General features: G+C 36.8%; 1 protein-coding gene across 2 annotated transcripts in view; it reads left to right on the top strand.

Moving 5' to 3' along the window:
- Positions 1-13230, top strand: part of EMB2016 (mRNA methyltransferase EMB2016) — a 32816-nt gene that overhangs the window by 5226 nt on the left and 14360 nt on the right. For both annotated transcript variants that reach the window (XM_088123654.1, XM_022295740.2), the window contains exons 5-17: positions 119-487; positions 611-715; positions 818-1000; positions 1658-1799; positions 2632-2813; positions 2946-3031; positions 3112-3160; positions 9097-9163; positions 9278-9750; positions 9847-9946; positions 11110-11243; positions 12482-12549; positions 12712-12928. In XM_088123654.1, the coding sequence (XP_087979780.1) occupies positions 119-487; positions 611-715; positions 818-1000; positions 1658-1799; positions 2632-2813; positions 2946-3031; positions 3112-3160; positions 9097-9163; positions 9278-9750; positions 9847-9946; positions 11110-11243; positions 12482-12549; positions 12712-12928 (2175 nt within the window). The remainder of the gene's footprint in view (positions 1-118; positions 488-610; positions 716-817; positions 1001-1657; positions 1800-2631; positions 2814-2945; positions 3032-3111; positions 3161-9096; positions 9164-9277; positions 9751-9846; positions 9947-11109; positions 11244-12481; positions 12550-12711; positions 12929-13230) is intronic.

Raw genomic sequence — 13230 nt, forward strand, 5'->3', positions numbered from 1 at the left:
GTATTTGAGACGTCAAATGTGTCCTAACACATTTAGTTTAAGTTGTTTTCTTTGATAATATATGTTCCACTCTTTGCTTGTCTAATTCCTTATTTTATGATCTTCTTTCCTATTTCAGAACACCAGTGTCATTTTTGGGTTGAGTGTGGCTCTTTTCTTGTGCTCTGCTCGAGAGAGTTGCTTTCATTTTGTCAATGGTGGTGGAATGGAACAAATTGTGCATCTTCTTAGTAGTGGCGTCCAAGACTCTATCACTTCGACCTTGCTTCTTCTTGCAGTTGTTGAACAAGCTACCCAATATTCATTTGGATGTGAAGGCTTTTTAGGTTGGTGGCCTCGTGAAGATGAAAATGTTCCATCTGGAGCTAGTGAAGGTTACAGTCAGTTGTTGAATTTGTTATTGCAAAAGCCACGTCATGATATTGCTTCTCTCACAACTCAGATCCTTCAACGCCTAAGTTTTTATGAAGTTGCTTCCCGATATGAGGTTATTTTTTTCCGTTCTACTGTGTATGATTCTATCCATTTGATTGACTATAAATAGTAAGTTTATAGATGGCTATGATTTCCTTCTGTATAAGGGAAAAAAGTTGTGATCTCATTTTTGCAGTGTGCTGTCTTGTCTGTATTGGGAGGTCTTTCTAGCATTGGAAGAGTTTCAAATGTTCATTTGAACGTGCTTATCAGTATGAAGTCCCAACTTAAAACAATTCTGGTCAGTTTTGTTTTCTTGCATTTGTTTGTTTTTGCTTACGATTGGTAACTTCTTCTCGAAAGTTAATTCTCAGTTTGTGCCTATTGACAAGTGTAATTGCAGAATTTGATAAATTTATGTGGGCCAATTCAAGATCCTTCTCCACCTTCATGTGCTACCAAATCATTGTTTCTCGGTCAAACTGATGGTTTATTATCATGTAAAGCAACAAGTTACTTGATATCCTCATCAAAGTGTAGCTTTTCACAATGGGATGCTGACCCTCATTTACTTGCGCTTCTAAAGGTCAGTAATCTTGGTACTTTCTATGATGTATGTGTTTTTGCAAGTGGTTTAGGTTTCTGCTGAAGAAAGAACAAACCTTATGTTTTTAATGAATTTGATGTAATATTAGATTCTTTATAAGAGAGTTGTGTTTTTCGATTACTGCGGTAACTTTTTATGTTTGTTTCTTTTTCTTGGAAAAAAAGAAAAAGTAATTTGAATAGCAACAGTTATCTTGATGAAGGGATACAATTTTACAATGAGGCAAATGAACCATCACTACCTCTGCCTCTAGGCTGTATTTCTTGCCTTTTCTTGGGCTCCTCTTCTTTTTGAATGAAATCTCTTTGTTTATTATCAAAAAAGAAAAAAAAAAAGAACCATCACTACCTGGGTCGTCCTCCTTCTATAGATTTCTCATGATCATCTCAATTGCTATTGTTGGTATAGAGGGGATTTCCAATTATTCCAAATTTTAACATGGAAATGATTTGAAGAAATCATTGCAAATTGTCTGGCAGCCCTGATTATTTTCATATGGCCATAGTTTTAATTGAACTGTATAGTATGTGTTATAAATGACTGCTGAGCGCTAATTTCATGATCACTGTAACTTCTGAATTTTATTTTCCTGATTTTAGATGATATTCTAATGTTGTGAATATGTTTGGGAAGCAGGAAAGAGGGTTTTTTTCTCTTTCAGCTGCAATGTTGTCATCTTCCATAATGCGTTCAGAAGGGAGTAAAATCATGGATGTGTTTTTGGAGATTGTATCTTCTATTGAAGCCATTGTCCTTTCACTTCTTTTTTGTCGATCAGGTTGTCAAACTTCATCTAGTTTATCTTACAATTTGCATTGCACATTTTAAAATTAATAGTCTTTTTGAAGTGAACAGGCATCATATAGTATAATATTCTTTATAAGAACTATTTTTAAATAATGTAATTTAGCTAAATTTGATGTATTTAACCGGAGGTTGGTCATTGTATTTGTCATATTATAACTGTTTCTTTTTATAAGTATAAAATCAGAGCAATAACATACCAGCAATTTGTCATCCTCAACTTATTAACTGATTTATGCCCCTTATTTTGTGTTTTCATTTGTTTGAATGAAAGATGGTTTTTTACTTTTTAAAAGACTTATTAATTGATTATTAAATAAAATAGTTCTATGGTCAATATCCCACATGTACCTGGGTTAAAAATGATATTGAATGATTAACTTTTCTACCTTGGTAAATGGTAAGCTTGGGGTAGAATTTTTGCTTCAAGGAGTGTTCCTTGATGCTGTTTACGTCTTTGGTAGAATGATGTCGATAGGGTTACATGGTCTTGGGGGATCATGTCCCAGGAGGGTGGGTACTTGTGGGAGAGTGTCTTGTCCCATTGTCCTTGGTGGGCTGGTGTTGCTAATTTGAAACTTCGAAACAGGGCCTCACTTACAAAATAGTTATGGTGGTTCTTTGTAGAGATTGATGCTTTGTATCATACGATCATAGTAAGCAAGTATGATTCCCACCTAGTTGAGTGGGTTTTGAGTTGTAGGTTAAAGGTGCATTCAGGAAGCTGTGGAAGTCCATCTTTTTAGTTACTTCATACCTCAGAAAAGTATGTTAGAGCAACCATTAATATTACATCTGCTTTTCAGGTCTAGTATTCCTACTCCACCATTATGAACTTTCAACTACAATTCTTCATGCTTTAAAGGGTGATGAAGATGCCAATTTGGAGGAGTGTATGCCCATTCGATATGCATCAACCCTTATCTCTAACAACTTCTTTTGTAAGCCCTCAAATATTGCTACGATTGTACGGATACACTTGAGAGTGGTAAGTTGTCTTTCTCAGTTGAAACAACTATACCTGAGATATTGATTCAAGTTACTATCCTTTCCCCCTCTAAATTTGCATTTCAACTATAAAGTTGCAGTGATATAATCCAAGTTTTTATACCCTCTGCAGGTCACTGCAATTGATCGCTTACTTATGACGACTCCAAACTCAGAAGAATTTTTATGGGTCTTGTGGGAACTTTGTAGTATTTCTAGGTGGAGTTCTGGATTCTTTCCCCTTTAATTTGTACCCACTTGCATAATCAATCAATTGACCAATTTATTTTATTTTGTAGATCTGACTGCGGACGTCAGGCCTTGCTTGCTCTGACATACTTTCCAGAGGTATTAAGTACTTGCTTCATTGCCATTTAATTTTCAGTTTTCAGTTCTTTCAGAAAAAAAATGTTTATTTGGTCACCTGCTCTTCCCATTTTGGTGGTGGTGGTGGGGAGTTCAAGTATCAAAACTTTTTATTGACAAGTGAAAAGTAAAAAATAGATTCAGTAACATACTTGGTGTAGACATAATCTTTAAAGCACACAAACAATGAAACCTCCTAACGTGATTATTTTATTATTATTATTTTTTGATATGAAACAAATATTTCATTGATGGTATGAAATATACAAAAGGCCCCGAAGGCAATTACAAGAAAGCTCTCCAACTTGTAATAAGATCATTAAGAGAGTAATTGTTGATTATTAACCTCCTAACATGATTATAAAATATAAAGAAAGGGACTCCAACAAACATCAATATCAGAAGAAGATATTTAGGGATTGTCTTGATTCAAATTTTGTATGCTTGGTGTTTGGTTGTGGGGTTTGGGTTTGTGTTCTTTTTATTGATAAGTGAAAAGTAAAAAATAGATTCAGTAACAGACTTGGTGTAGACATAACCTTTAAAGTGCACCAACAATGAAACCTCCTAACGTGATTATAAAATATAAAGAGAGGAACTCCAACAAACATCAATATCAGAAGAAGATATTTATGGATCGTCTTGATTTATTTTGTTCGCTTGGTGTTTGGTTGTTCCTTGTGGTTCTGTTGTGGGGTTTGGGTTTGTGTTATTTGTTCTGTCGGGAGACTTTTCGCAGCATCAGTAGAAAGTTCTCTTTCCTTGTCAAGGAAAAAAAAGATTTCAGAAGATGAGGAACTTCTAAAGACATTGGAGAGACCACACCAATAAGTTAAACTCCTAGAAAAATATGTACCTTTCTTGGAGTTTGGTTTTGTTTTTTTTTTCCTTTCTGTATAGAATTAAAAGTCATACTTTTATTCTGTGGAAGGAAATACAATGGACATACAAAAAAAATTATCCCAGGGACGTAGAGTCACAATTACATATCTTCCATACTTGCTCATTTGTCTCAAGATTTTGTGATGAGGTACTATCTTCATTCCTGGCTTTACCCCTTGATTTAAAGTGTCTTCTCTCATATACTCTCACGGGTCACCCCTTCAGAAAAGAAAAGGAGCTCCTTTGGAAGCACATCGTTAGGAGAATTTTTATGGGCAACATGGACCGAAAGGAACCAAAGGCTTTTTGTTGAAAAAGAGCAATCCTATGATAGACGAAGAGAGCTTGGTTCACATCTTCTTCCTATGTTCTTTCACTCGACAGTGCTGGGAACTTATCCTTGAAGAATTTAATTTGTCTTGGGTTTTTGGAAACATAGCTGCTGACAATATCCTTCAACTTCTTCTCGTGCCAGCCTTTAATCCTAAAGTCAACCTTCTTTGGCTCAATGCTACAAAGACACTACTTTATGAGTTGTGGTACGAAAGGAATCTCAGAATTTTTAAGACAAGAGACAACCTCTGGAGATGCGTTTCAATATAGCTAAGTTCAAAGTTTCTCAATGGTGTTTCTTATCATCTATCTTTAAAAGTTACACCCCTGGCTTGATATGTTCTAATTGGAGAGCTTTTACTGGTCTGCATCCGTTTGATTGGGTTTCGGCAGGTGGGTCTAAGGTGAGCAATTTTACTCCTTGGAAGGCTATCGCTTTGGGTTTCCCTGTCTTTTCTCATTCTATTCGGTCTGTGGTGGGGGAGGGTCGTAATACTTACTTCTGGGAGGATGCTTGGGCAGGAGATAAACCTCTTTGTATTGCGTTTCCTTGGCTTTATCGTCTTTCTGGAAAGAGGCTTCATTTGGTGGTCGATGTTTTGAATCCCGGGGAGAGGTTCCTTCTATTTCTTTGGGCTTTACTCGTGCTCAGTGTTTTTAAGGCGCGCCCAGGCGCTCGCCTCAGGTGAGGGGCGAGCCTTAAACGGCACCGAGGCGAGCGCCTTCAATCGGGCGCTTGCCTTTGTGCGCCTTTGCCTCGCCTTGGTGTGCCATTGCCTTAGGGGAGGCGAGCGCCTCTTTGAAGGAGGCGACCCTCTGTTTTTTTTTTTTTTTTTAAATAATGTTTAAAACCCACGAAAAAGCAACCCAAAAAACCTAATGCCCACACCTGGAAGCCTTCGCTTCCGTCCTTTGCTGCCACCACCGCTTACGTCCTCGTGTTGTAATGTTTTTTTAGTTTCTCTTTGATTCTAAAGAACCAAACAATAGAAGAATCAAAATTTGAGAAAAGAAGAATCGAAGATGAAGAAGAGTTGAAGAAAAAAGAAGAATTAAAGAGAATTGAAAAACCTGAAAATTGAAAATCCTACCGCTTCCATCTTCCTCTTAGCTTCAGTCCTCCTCTCCTCTTCTTTTTCTTTTTTACATTTCCAAGCCGCACTTAGAAGTGCTAGTGCTAGAAAATACTCCCATGCAATAAAATTGCCATCTGGTGGCAAAACTTCCAAATGGCAGTAAACACTCACCATTTTTTTACTATTTTTATTTAAGTTAATGCATGGTTTAATTTTTTGTTTAATTTAAATACAAATGTTTTCATATCCTTTTATTTAACCACTGTTTACTAAATTTTTTAGAACTTTATATTTAATTTCCCTAATTGTTTAAGTTAAACTTTGTTTACTAAAATTTTTTAGAACTTATATTTAATTTTTCCTAATTGTTTAAGTTAAACTTTATTTACACATTAAATAGTTCTACAAATATTTGCATCTAGAGTATTTTATTTTTTACCTAAAATTACTATAGATAATATTTATTTATTATTTTATTAGATGCGCCTCGCTTCACTCAGGCCTCGCCTTTTTATCGCCTCTCGCCTTGAGGCGATCAAATGGCTTGTCGCCTTGAGGTGCGCCTTGCGCCTTGAAAACACTGCTCGTGCTTTAACGGATCGCGAAACCTTAGAGGTGTCCTCTTTGCTTACTCTAGTGTCCGAGGTGTCTGTTATTCTTGGGAGGGAAGATGTGAGGCTTTGGACCCCCAACCCGTCGAAAGGTTTTTCTTGTAGTTCTTACAGTGTTTTCGAGGCGTGCCCAGGCGCTCGCCTAAGGCGAGGGGCGAGGCGTTTTGGCCTGGACGCGCCTTAACCGGCACTGAGACGAGCGCCTTCAATCGGGCGCTCGCCTTTGTGCGCCTTGGCGCCATCGCCATAAGGTGAGGCGAGCGCCTCTTTGAAGCGAGGCGACTCCTTTTTTTTCGTTATAATTTTAAAAAACCCACAAAAGAAGCCCAAAAAAGATGCAAACCCACACCCAAAAATCGAAATACCCACACGAAAGTCTTCCTCTTTCACCGCCGCTTCATCCTTTGCTGCTGCCATTGCTACCGCCTTTGCCCCCGCTCATTGCACGATATGAAGCCATCATGCCTTCCTTCTCCTTCTTCGTAGACAATCAAAATATTTAGTTTCACCTATGAATGTGTATTCAGGGTGACGTAGGTGCTCGGAAAGGAAGAATTAGAGATGAAGAAGAAGAATCATGAAAGAAGAATTAGAGATGAAGAAGAAGAGGAATTGGAAAAGTAGAAGTAGAAGAAGAATTGAAAAATAGAATAAAAGATATGGGGATTTGATGCTTGGTTGAGACTTTTCCTATTCCTTTTACGTTTTCAAGGCATGCACATTAATTGCATGCAATTTTATCTTGCCATCCGGAAGCAAAAGGGAAAGATGGCAATACATTTTTTTTTTATTTAAGTTAATTTATGATTTAATTTTAGTATTCTACTTAACCACTAATTTTATTAATTTCTTTTTAAATTTAAATTTTTAATTTTTCTTAATTATTTAAGTTAAAATTTATTTGCACCAAATATTTTCACCTAAAGTATTTTTGGTATCGATTTTTTGTATTGTTGACATTTACTATTTTGGTATTGATTTTTTAAGGTAATTTAAGCACTATATATATAATTTTTACTTATTTATTAAGGTGCGCCTTGCTTCAATCGGGCGTCGCCTTTGTATCGCCTCTCGCCTCAAGGCGATCAAAGGGTTGGTCGACTTGCGGTGCGCCTTGCGCCTCGAAAACACTGAGTTCTTATTACCATATCTTGAGTTCCCCTTCCTCCTCTTCTTCCCCTTCAACCCCTTGGTTCTCCTCTCTTTGGAAAATTAAAGTTCCTAAGAAGATCAAGTTCTTTGGGTGGCAAGTCCTTCTTGGGGAAGTCAATACCTTGGATCGTATCCAGAGGAGGTCGGCCTTTTGTTTGGGTCCGCAGTGGTGCGTTCTCTGCAAGAGTGCCTCGAAAGGCCTTGATCACTTTTTGTGGACTTGTCAGTTTGCTCAGGATCTCTGGCATCGTTTCATTATGTGTTTTGGGATATCCTGGGTCCGTGCTAGGGATTGCAGGGCTATGATGTAGGAGGTGCTTTTATACCCCTTTTCGTGATAGATGTCGTTTTTTGTGGTAGGCTTGCTTTCTAGCTATGTTATGGGGTATTTGGCCGGAAAGGAATCATAGATTGTTTAGGGGGGTGGAAAAGTCTGTGGACTGTGTATGGGATTTAGTTAGATTTAATACTTCGTTATGGGGCTCGGTTTCTAAGCCCTTCTGTAATTATACGCTAGGCCTTATTCTTTTGGATTGAAGTCCTTTTCTTTAGGGGGCTTCCTCTTTCTGGACTGTTTTTTGTATGCCCTTCAGATGGTCCTTTTTTGTGGTTCTTGTATCTTTTTCATTTTTTTCCATGAAAGTATTGTTTTGTATATAAAAAAAACATTACGTTCCTTTTCATTATTTCAATGAGAAGTTAGTTTCTTATTCTAAAAAAAGGAAGCAATCCTATGATAGACTCTTTGATTATATTATTTTCCTTTCTATATCTAGGTGTAAATTGTCACCTCTCTTTATTTTGTTCTTGTTCTTGTTCTTTTTTTTTTTTTTTTTGATAAGAAACAATATATTCAAAGAGCCAAAAGGGGGTGACAACCTAAGGGTGGAGGGTTGAGATCACCTTCCCTTGGAAACTAAACAATGGTGCCTTGCCAGTTTCTAACTATCAATTGTAGGCTATAATTACAAAAGAATTTCTTGTGGTTTATAGTGCATCACGAAGTAATATGCTGTACATTGCAACAAAAAGCGTCCTCTAAGGTCTTTTTATCTTCAAAAAGCCTACTATTCCTTCTCTCCAAATGAGCCATAATACGGCCCTTATGGCACAATTCCATAAAACAGAAGCCTTGGCTTTAAAAAGACCTCCCCAAAAGTTCTTGAGAAACAAGTCGTCAATCTTACGTGGAAAACACAAGAAAATCCAAACTCACTGCAAACAAAAGGCCAAACCTTGGTCAAAAGCAAATCTTAAAAAAACTGATCTTAAGTTTGTTCCTTGTCAATGAAGGTTTTTTTTTCTAACCAGAAACAACTTTTCATTGATATATGAAAAGGAGAAAAAGTTCAAGGATACAAACTCCCGAAGGAGAGAGAGAAAAAGAGAAAAGAAATATAAAAAGAGGCCCACCTAGGAGCAATATTGATAATAAAGAGATTATAAAAGCCAAAAAGACCATGTCTTGTCAATGAAGATTTTTGATGATTCCTTTCGTACTATGTAGCCCAAGAGATTGATTTGATGAAATGCATCCAAATGAGCTTCTTCCACAACCTCATTAGCTGCCAACACTGATTGATGATTTAGCATCCAAATGAGCTTCTTCCACAACCTCATTATCTGCCAACACTGATTGATGATTTATCTTCTTTTGATTAATGCATTGTATTTTCGTATCTTGTTAAAAAAATAGTAGAAGGGTGAGTCTTTTAATCTCTCGGCCAACACTTAAAAATAATTTTGTACATACTAGTCACCAAACTGATTAGCCTATGATTGACTTTTGATCTCTTGCTGCTCTTTCTGAACCAAACGATTATGAATACTTTAGGAGTGACTTAATTGTCAATTGTTTTTCCAGGCCATTGTCATTTTAATTGAATCCTTACGTTTGGTCAAAGAGCCAGAACCAGGAAGCAAGAATAGTGGTAATTTTATATTTACGTTGGACAGTATTTTTTTTCTGTTGGTATTCTACTTTCTACTTTATTATTTCCTTTTTTGGAAATGGAAATGTTTTTTTTGAACTTGGTGTTATTCAGGTGCTTTGCCTCTGAATCTTGCAATATCTCACTCTGCTGCTGAGATCTTTGAAGTCATTGTAACCGACTCAACTGCATCTTCACTTGGTTCTTGGATTGTGCATGCCATGGAGCTTTACAAGGCTTTACATTGTTCTACTCCAGGGTCAAATAGAAAAGATGCTCCCACTCGATTGTTGGAATGGATAGATGCTGGTGTTGTTTACCATAAGAGTGGGGCTATTGGTCTTTTAAGATATGCTGCTGTATTAGCATCTGGGGGAGATGCTAACTCAAATTTAGCAAATACTTTAGTGTCGGAGTTGACAGATTTAGACAATGCCGGAGAACCTGCTGGTTCTGATGTTAATGTCATGGACAATCTTGGTAAAACCATTTCTGAAAAGACTTTTGATGGTGTTACCCTTCGTGACTCATCTATAGCACAATTGACTACTGCATTCCAGATTTTGGCATATATTTCAGAAAACTCAGTATGATACTAATTTTGTTTTGTTTTGTTCTTAAAATTTTTGTTTAAGCTTGTGCCTGAATCGTCTGTCAAGAGCCTAACTATTTTTTTGATGTAGACTGTTGCTGCTGCCCTGTATGATGAAGGTGCAGTAGCGATTATTTATGCAGTACTAGTTGACTGTCGATTTATGCTGGAGAGGTTCTCAAACAATAATGGTTAGTTGTTTAAATCATTCACATGTAATAATGTGGCTTCAGAAAATTCAACTTTTTATATTCTGATTTTATAAGGGAGACCAGGGAAGGTGCCCTAAAAGTGATGGTCGTTCTATGGGCCTTAGTTTTTGAGGTGTTAATCCCTGTGATATAATCCTATAAAGGAATAACAACTGTTGGCTTTTACCTTTTTGGTGCATCTAACTTGTGAAGATTGAGATGGCCTCTTCGTATATTCTGTAGAGTAGTTTTCTTTCGGTATCTTGATCCAAATTGTGTTCTATGAATTAACTAGTAATTAGTGGCATATTCTCAACCACACTATTAGTAGTTTGTTAATCTACTTGGGTCACTTAGCTGCTAGTTACAAAAATGATGAGAGCCTCGAAGAGGCGAGGCAAAGCATGCAACATTCTATATTGAAATTAAATAAAGAAGCTTGTTGTCACCTCCTAACTCAGAATGCCTATGCCTATTTTATCTATTTTGAAAAGCTAACCATCAGAATCTCACACTTCGGGTTTTGGTTTGCCCTCACCTCAAATAGAAAGATAGATTGATAGGTGGTTTCGTCGACTGCAAATAATAAGTATTACCATCAAGTGAGATGAGATAGCAGGAATGAGCAGAAGCCAATGGCAAGCTGGGGAGCTTCCTTCACACATTACTGGGAGTCCCTTGGTTCCAAGTGCCATTTTCAAATTTCTGGGGGTTGGGGCATGAACTGATGATGGGGAGAAATAGAATCTAGAGCTGGGACACTTGACTTGAGGGATAGAATAGAATTTTTAGGCAGGTGGAGAGATTTAGGGAGTATGTTTTAGATCTTATTAGATTACGTCCTTGTGAGGTATGTTTCTAAGGTGTTTTGTAATTTTCAGTTAGGTGTCATTCTTTTGGATTGGAGCCACTTTCTCTAGGGTTTCCTATTATCGGGCTGCCTTTTTGTATGTCCTTGTATATTTTTTCTTCTCTCTATGAAAGCTCGGTTTATTATCCATTATGGTATATAGGTGCACGACATAAGCCCATTGTTATCCTTCTCTTACAGAAGTATTTGTTCCTTGTTAATGAAATTTATTATAACCTTCCAAAAAACTATGCATTCTGCTCTATCCTGATGATACTCATGTTTTTCTGTGATTGACGGTATTTTTGGACAGATTATCTCGTTGACGAGGGTACAGAATGCAATTCTACATCAGATTTGCTCTTGGAACGTAATCGAGAGCAGAGCCTAGTCAATCTTTTGGTACCATGCTTGGTGCTGCTTCTCAATCTCTTGCAAACATTGCAGGTTAGTTAGAGTAGACTTTTCAGAATTCTTTTCAATCAATGAATTGACATGGTACTTGGGTTTTTTTAATTCTATAAGTTATAGTTTTATTGGCATACACGTATTAATCTTATTTTACATTAAGAATATTGGGATACTCCCTCAATCTGGATTAGAGTCTCTGATGATGTTGCTTGTGTATGTGTGTGTACACATACGTACATACATATATGGTATTACTTGTTGCTATCATATTTATGCTAATGCACTTCCCAATTGTAGGCAATAACTACATTTTTGGAGGAAAACAATTATTTTATTGCTGCAAATATGGATTATTGTGAAACGAGACACTACTTGGCTATTTTTATTGAAGGGAAAATTTTAGTGCATGCTGTTGCAATTGGTGGCAACCTTGTCTTATAAAAGAAAATGTATTAGTAGTTTATGCTACAGAGAGCTTAAAAACTTGGTACTAATTAGTGAGCATCTGGTATATATGAAGATATTTATACTTCTTTTTATGCTTGGAATTCTACCCACATGACAAGGCTTAAGGGAATCATGAATGGAGGTTGTCTCTTTGTTACTGGTAGTCTACCAATTGATGTTCTTGTACTATCTCGTTTGGTCCTTGGACTTCTATTGCCAAGTGCATAGATAGACTTGATTAAGGAAAGATCTTTGTTCAAGGCAAGCGGTGGAGCTTCTATTTAGTTTTTGGCAGATGCTTGTGCTATAGGGAATGGCTTAAGTAATTTAGAGACCTTGCTTTTTATATTTGTCAAAGACTAGTGGGAAAATTGATGGCTACCTGGTAAAATCTTGTTCGGAAATTTAAGATCTCCTAAAAAAGTGAAATTGCATAAACACCCAAGATAGAATCTAAAAGGAAACATCCTCACTTTGCTTTACTTCCTCTAAGTCTGTTTGATCTGCAGAACCATGAAAGACTTCATAGACCGCTTGTGTTTTACTGAGTTAGAATAAATGTTGTCTTTAAAAACAGCAAACAGTTTTTCAGAATAATTTTCAAATAATCCCCAAATGTTTTCCATATCTGGAATAGCTATCAGACGACAATCTCTTTAAAGACCCTCCCTGGCCAAACACCATAGAGTGTATTTTTAGTTATTTGACTAATCAATATTTTGGAAGGGATTGATGGTTCTGATGCACATATCATTTAATGCTTTGTTACTCCACACTGTTTGTTCTGTGTCATTAGAATTTATTTTTTATTTTGTTAATATATGTAGGTTGCTAAAGAGGAGCATAGGAATTCAAAACTAATGAATGCTCTTGTAAGATTGCATCGAGAAGTGAGGTATGAAAGAACTTCTTGTCACAAGACAGCTCAAGTTTTCCCTCCGGGGTTTGTAAATTTGAACAATTACTGTTCCTTTTTATTTCAATGAAAAGTTTGTTTCTTGTTAAAAAAAAAGAGCTCAAGTTTTCCACTCATGATTGACCATTTGTGTGAATGCAGTCCAAAACTAGCTGCTGGTGCATTTGATTTATCCTCACCGTTTCCCAATTCTGCACTTGGTTTTGGAGCTGTCTGCCATCTTCTGGTGTCCGTACTTGCTTGTTGGCCTGTTTATGGCTGGACTCCTGGCCTTTTCAGCTCACTCCTTAATAGTGCCCAAGCTACCTCTTTACAGGCTTTGGGTCCAAAAGAAACCTGCAGCTTGCTCTGTCTGCTGGTAATTAAGCCCCAGACTCCTAAAGAATGTCTTGTTTTCCATTGAAATAACAATTAAGATGCTGGTCAAATATCAATATGGTGGAGTGCAGCTTTCTTTGTAACCAGTTAGGTGTTTTCCAAAAGAAACCTGCAGCTTGCACCGTCTTGTTTTCTATTTTTTTATAGGAACTAGAGTCTGTGAAAAATGTTTACAGAAAGGTCCCTTAAAGGAGGAACTTATAAAAACCTGCAACGACTAGTATTAAGGAGTGATTACAAAAAATTAGATAGAGTGCAACCAGAATAGGCTAGGATATTGCA

The sequence above is a fragment of the Momordica charantia genome (assembly GCF_013281855.1).
Source record: "Momordica charantia cultivar OHB3-1 chromosome 5 unlocalized genomic scaffold, Mcharantia_2.0 BLBB01000005.1, whole genome shotgun sequence".
In the NCBI taxonomy this organism is placed as follows: domain Eukaryota; kingdom Viridiplantae; phylum Streptophyta; class Magnoliopsida; order Cucurbitales; family Cucurbitaceae; genus Momordica; species Momordica charantia.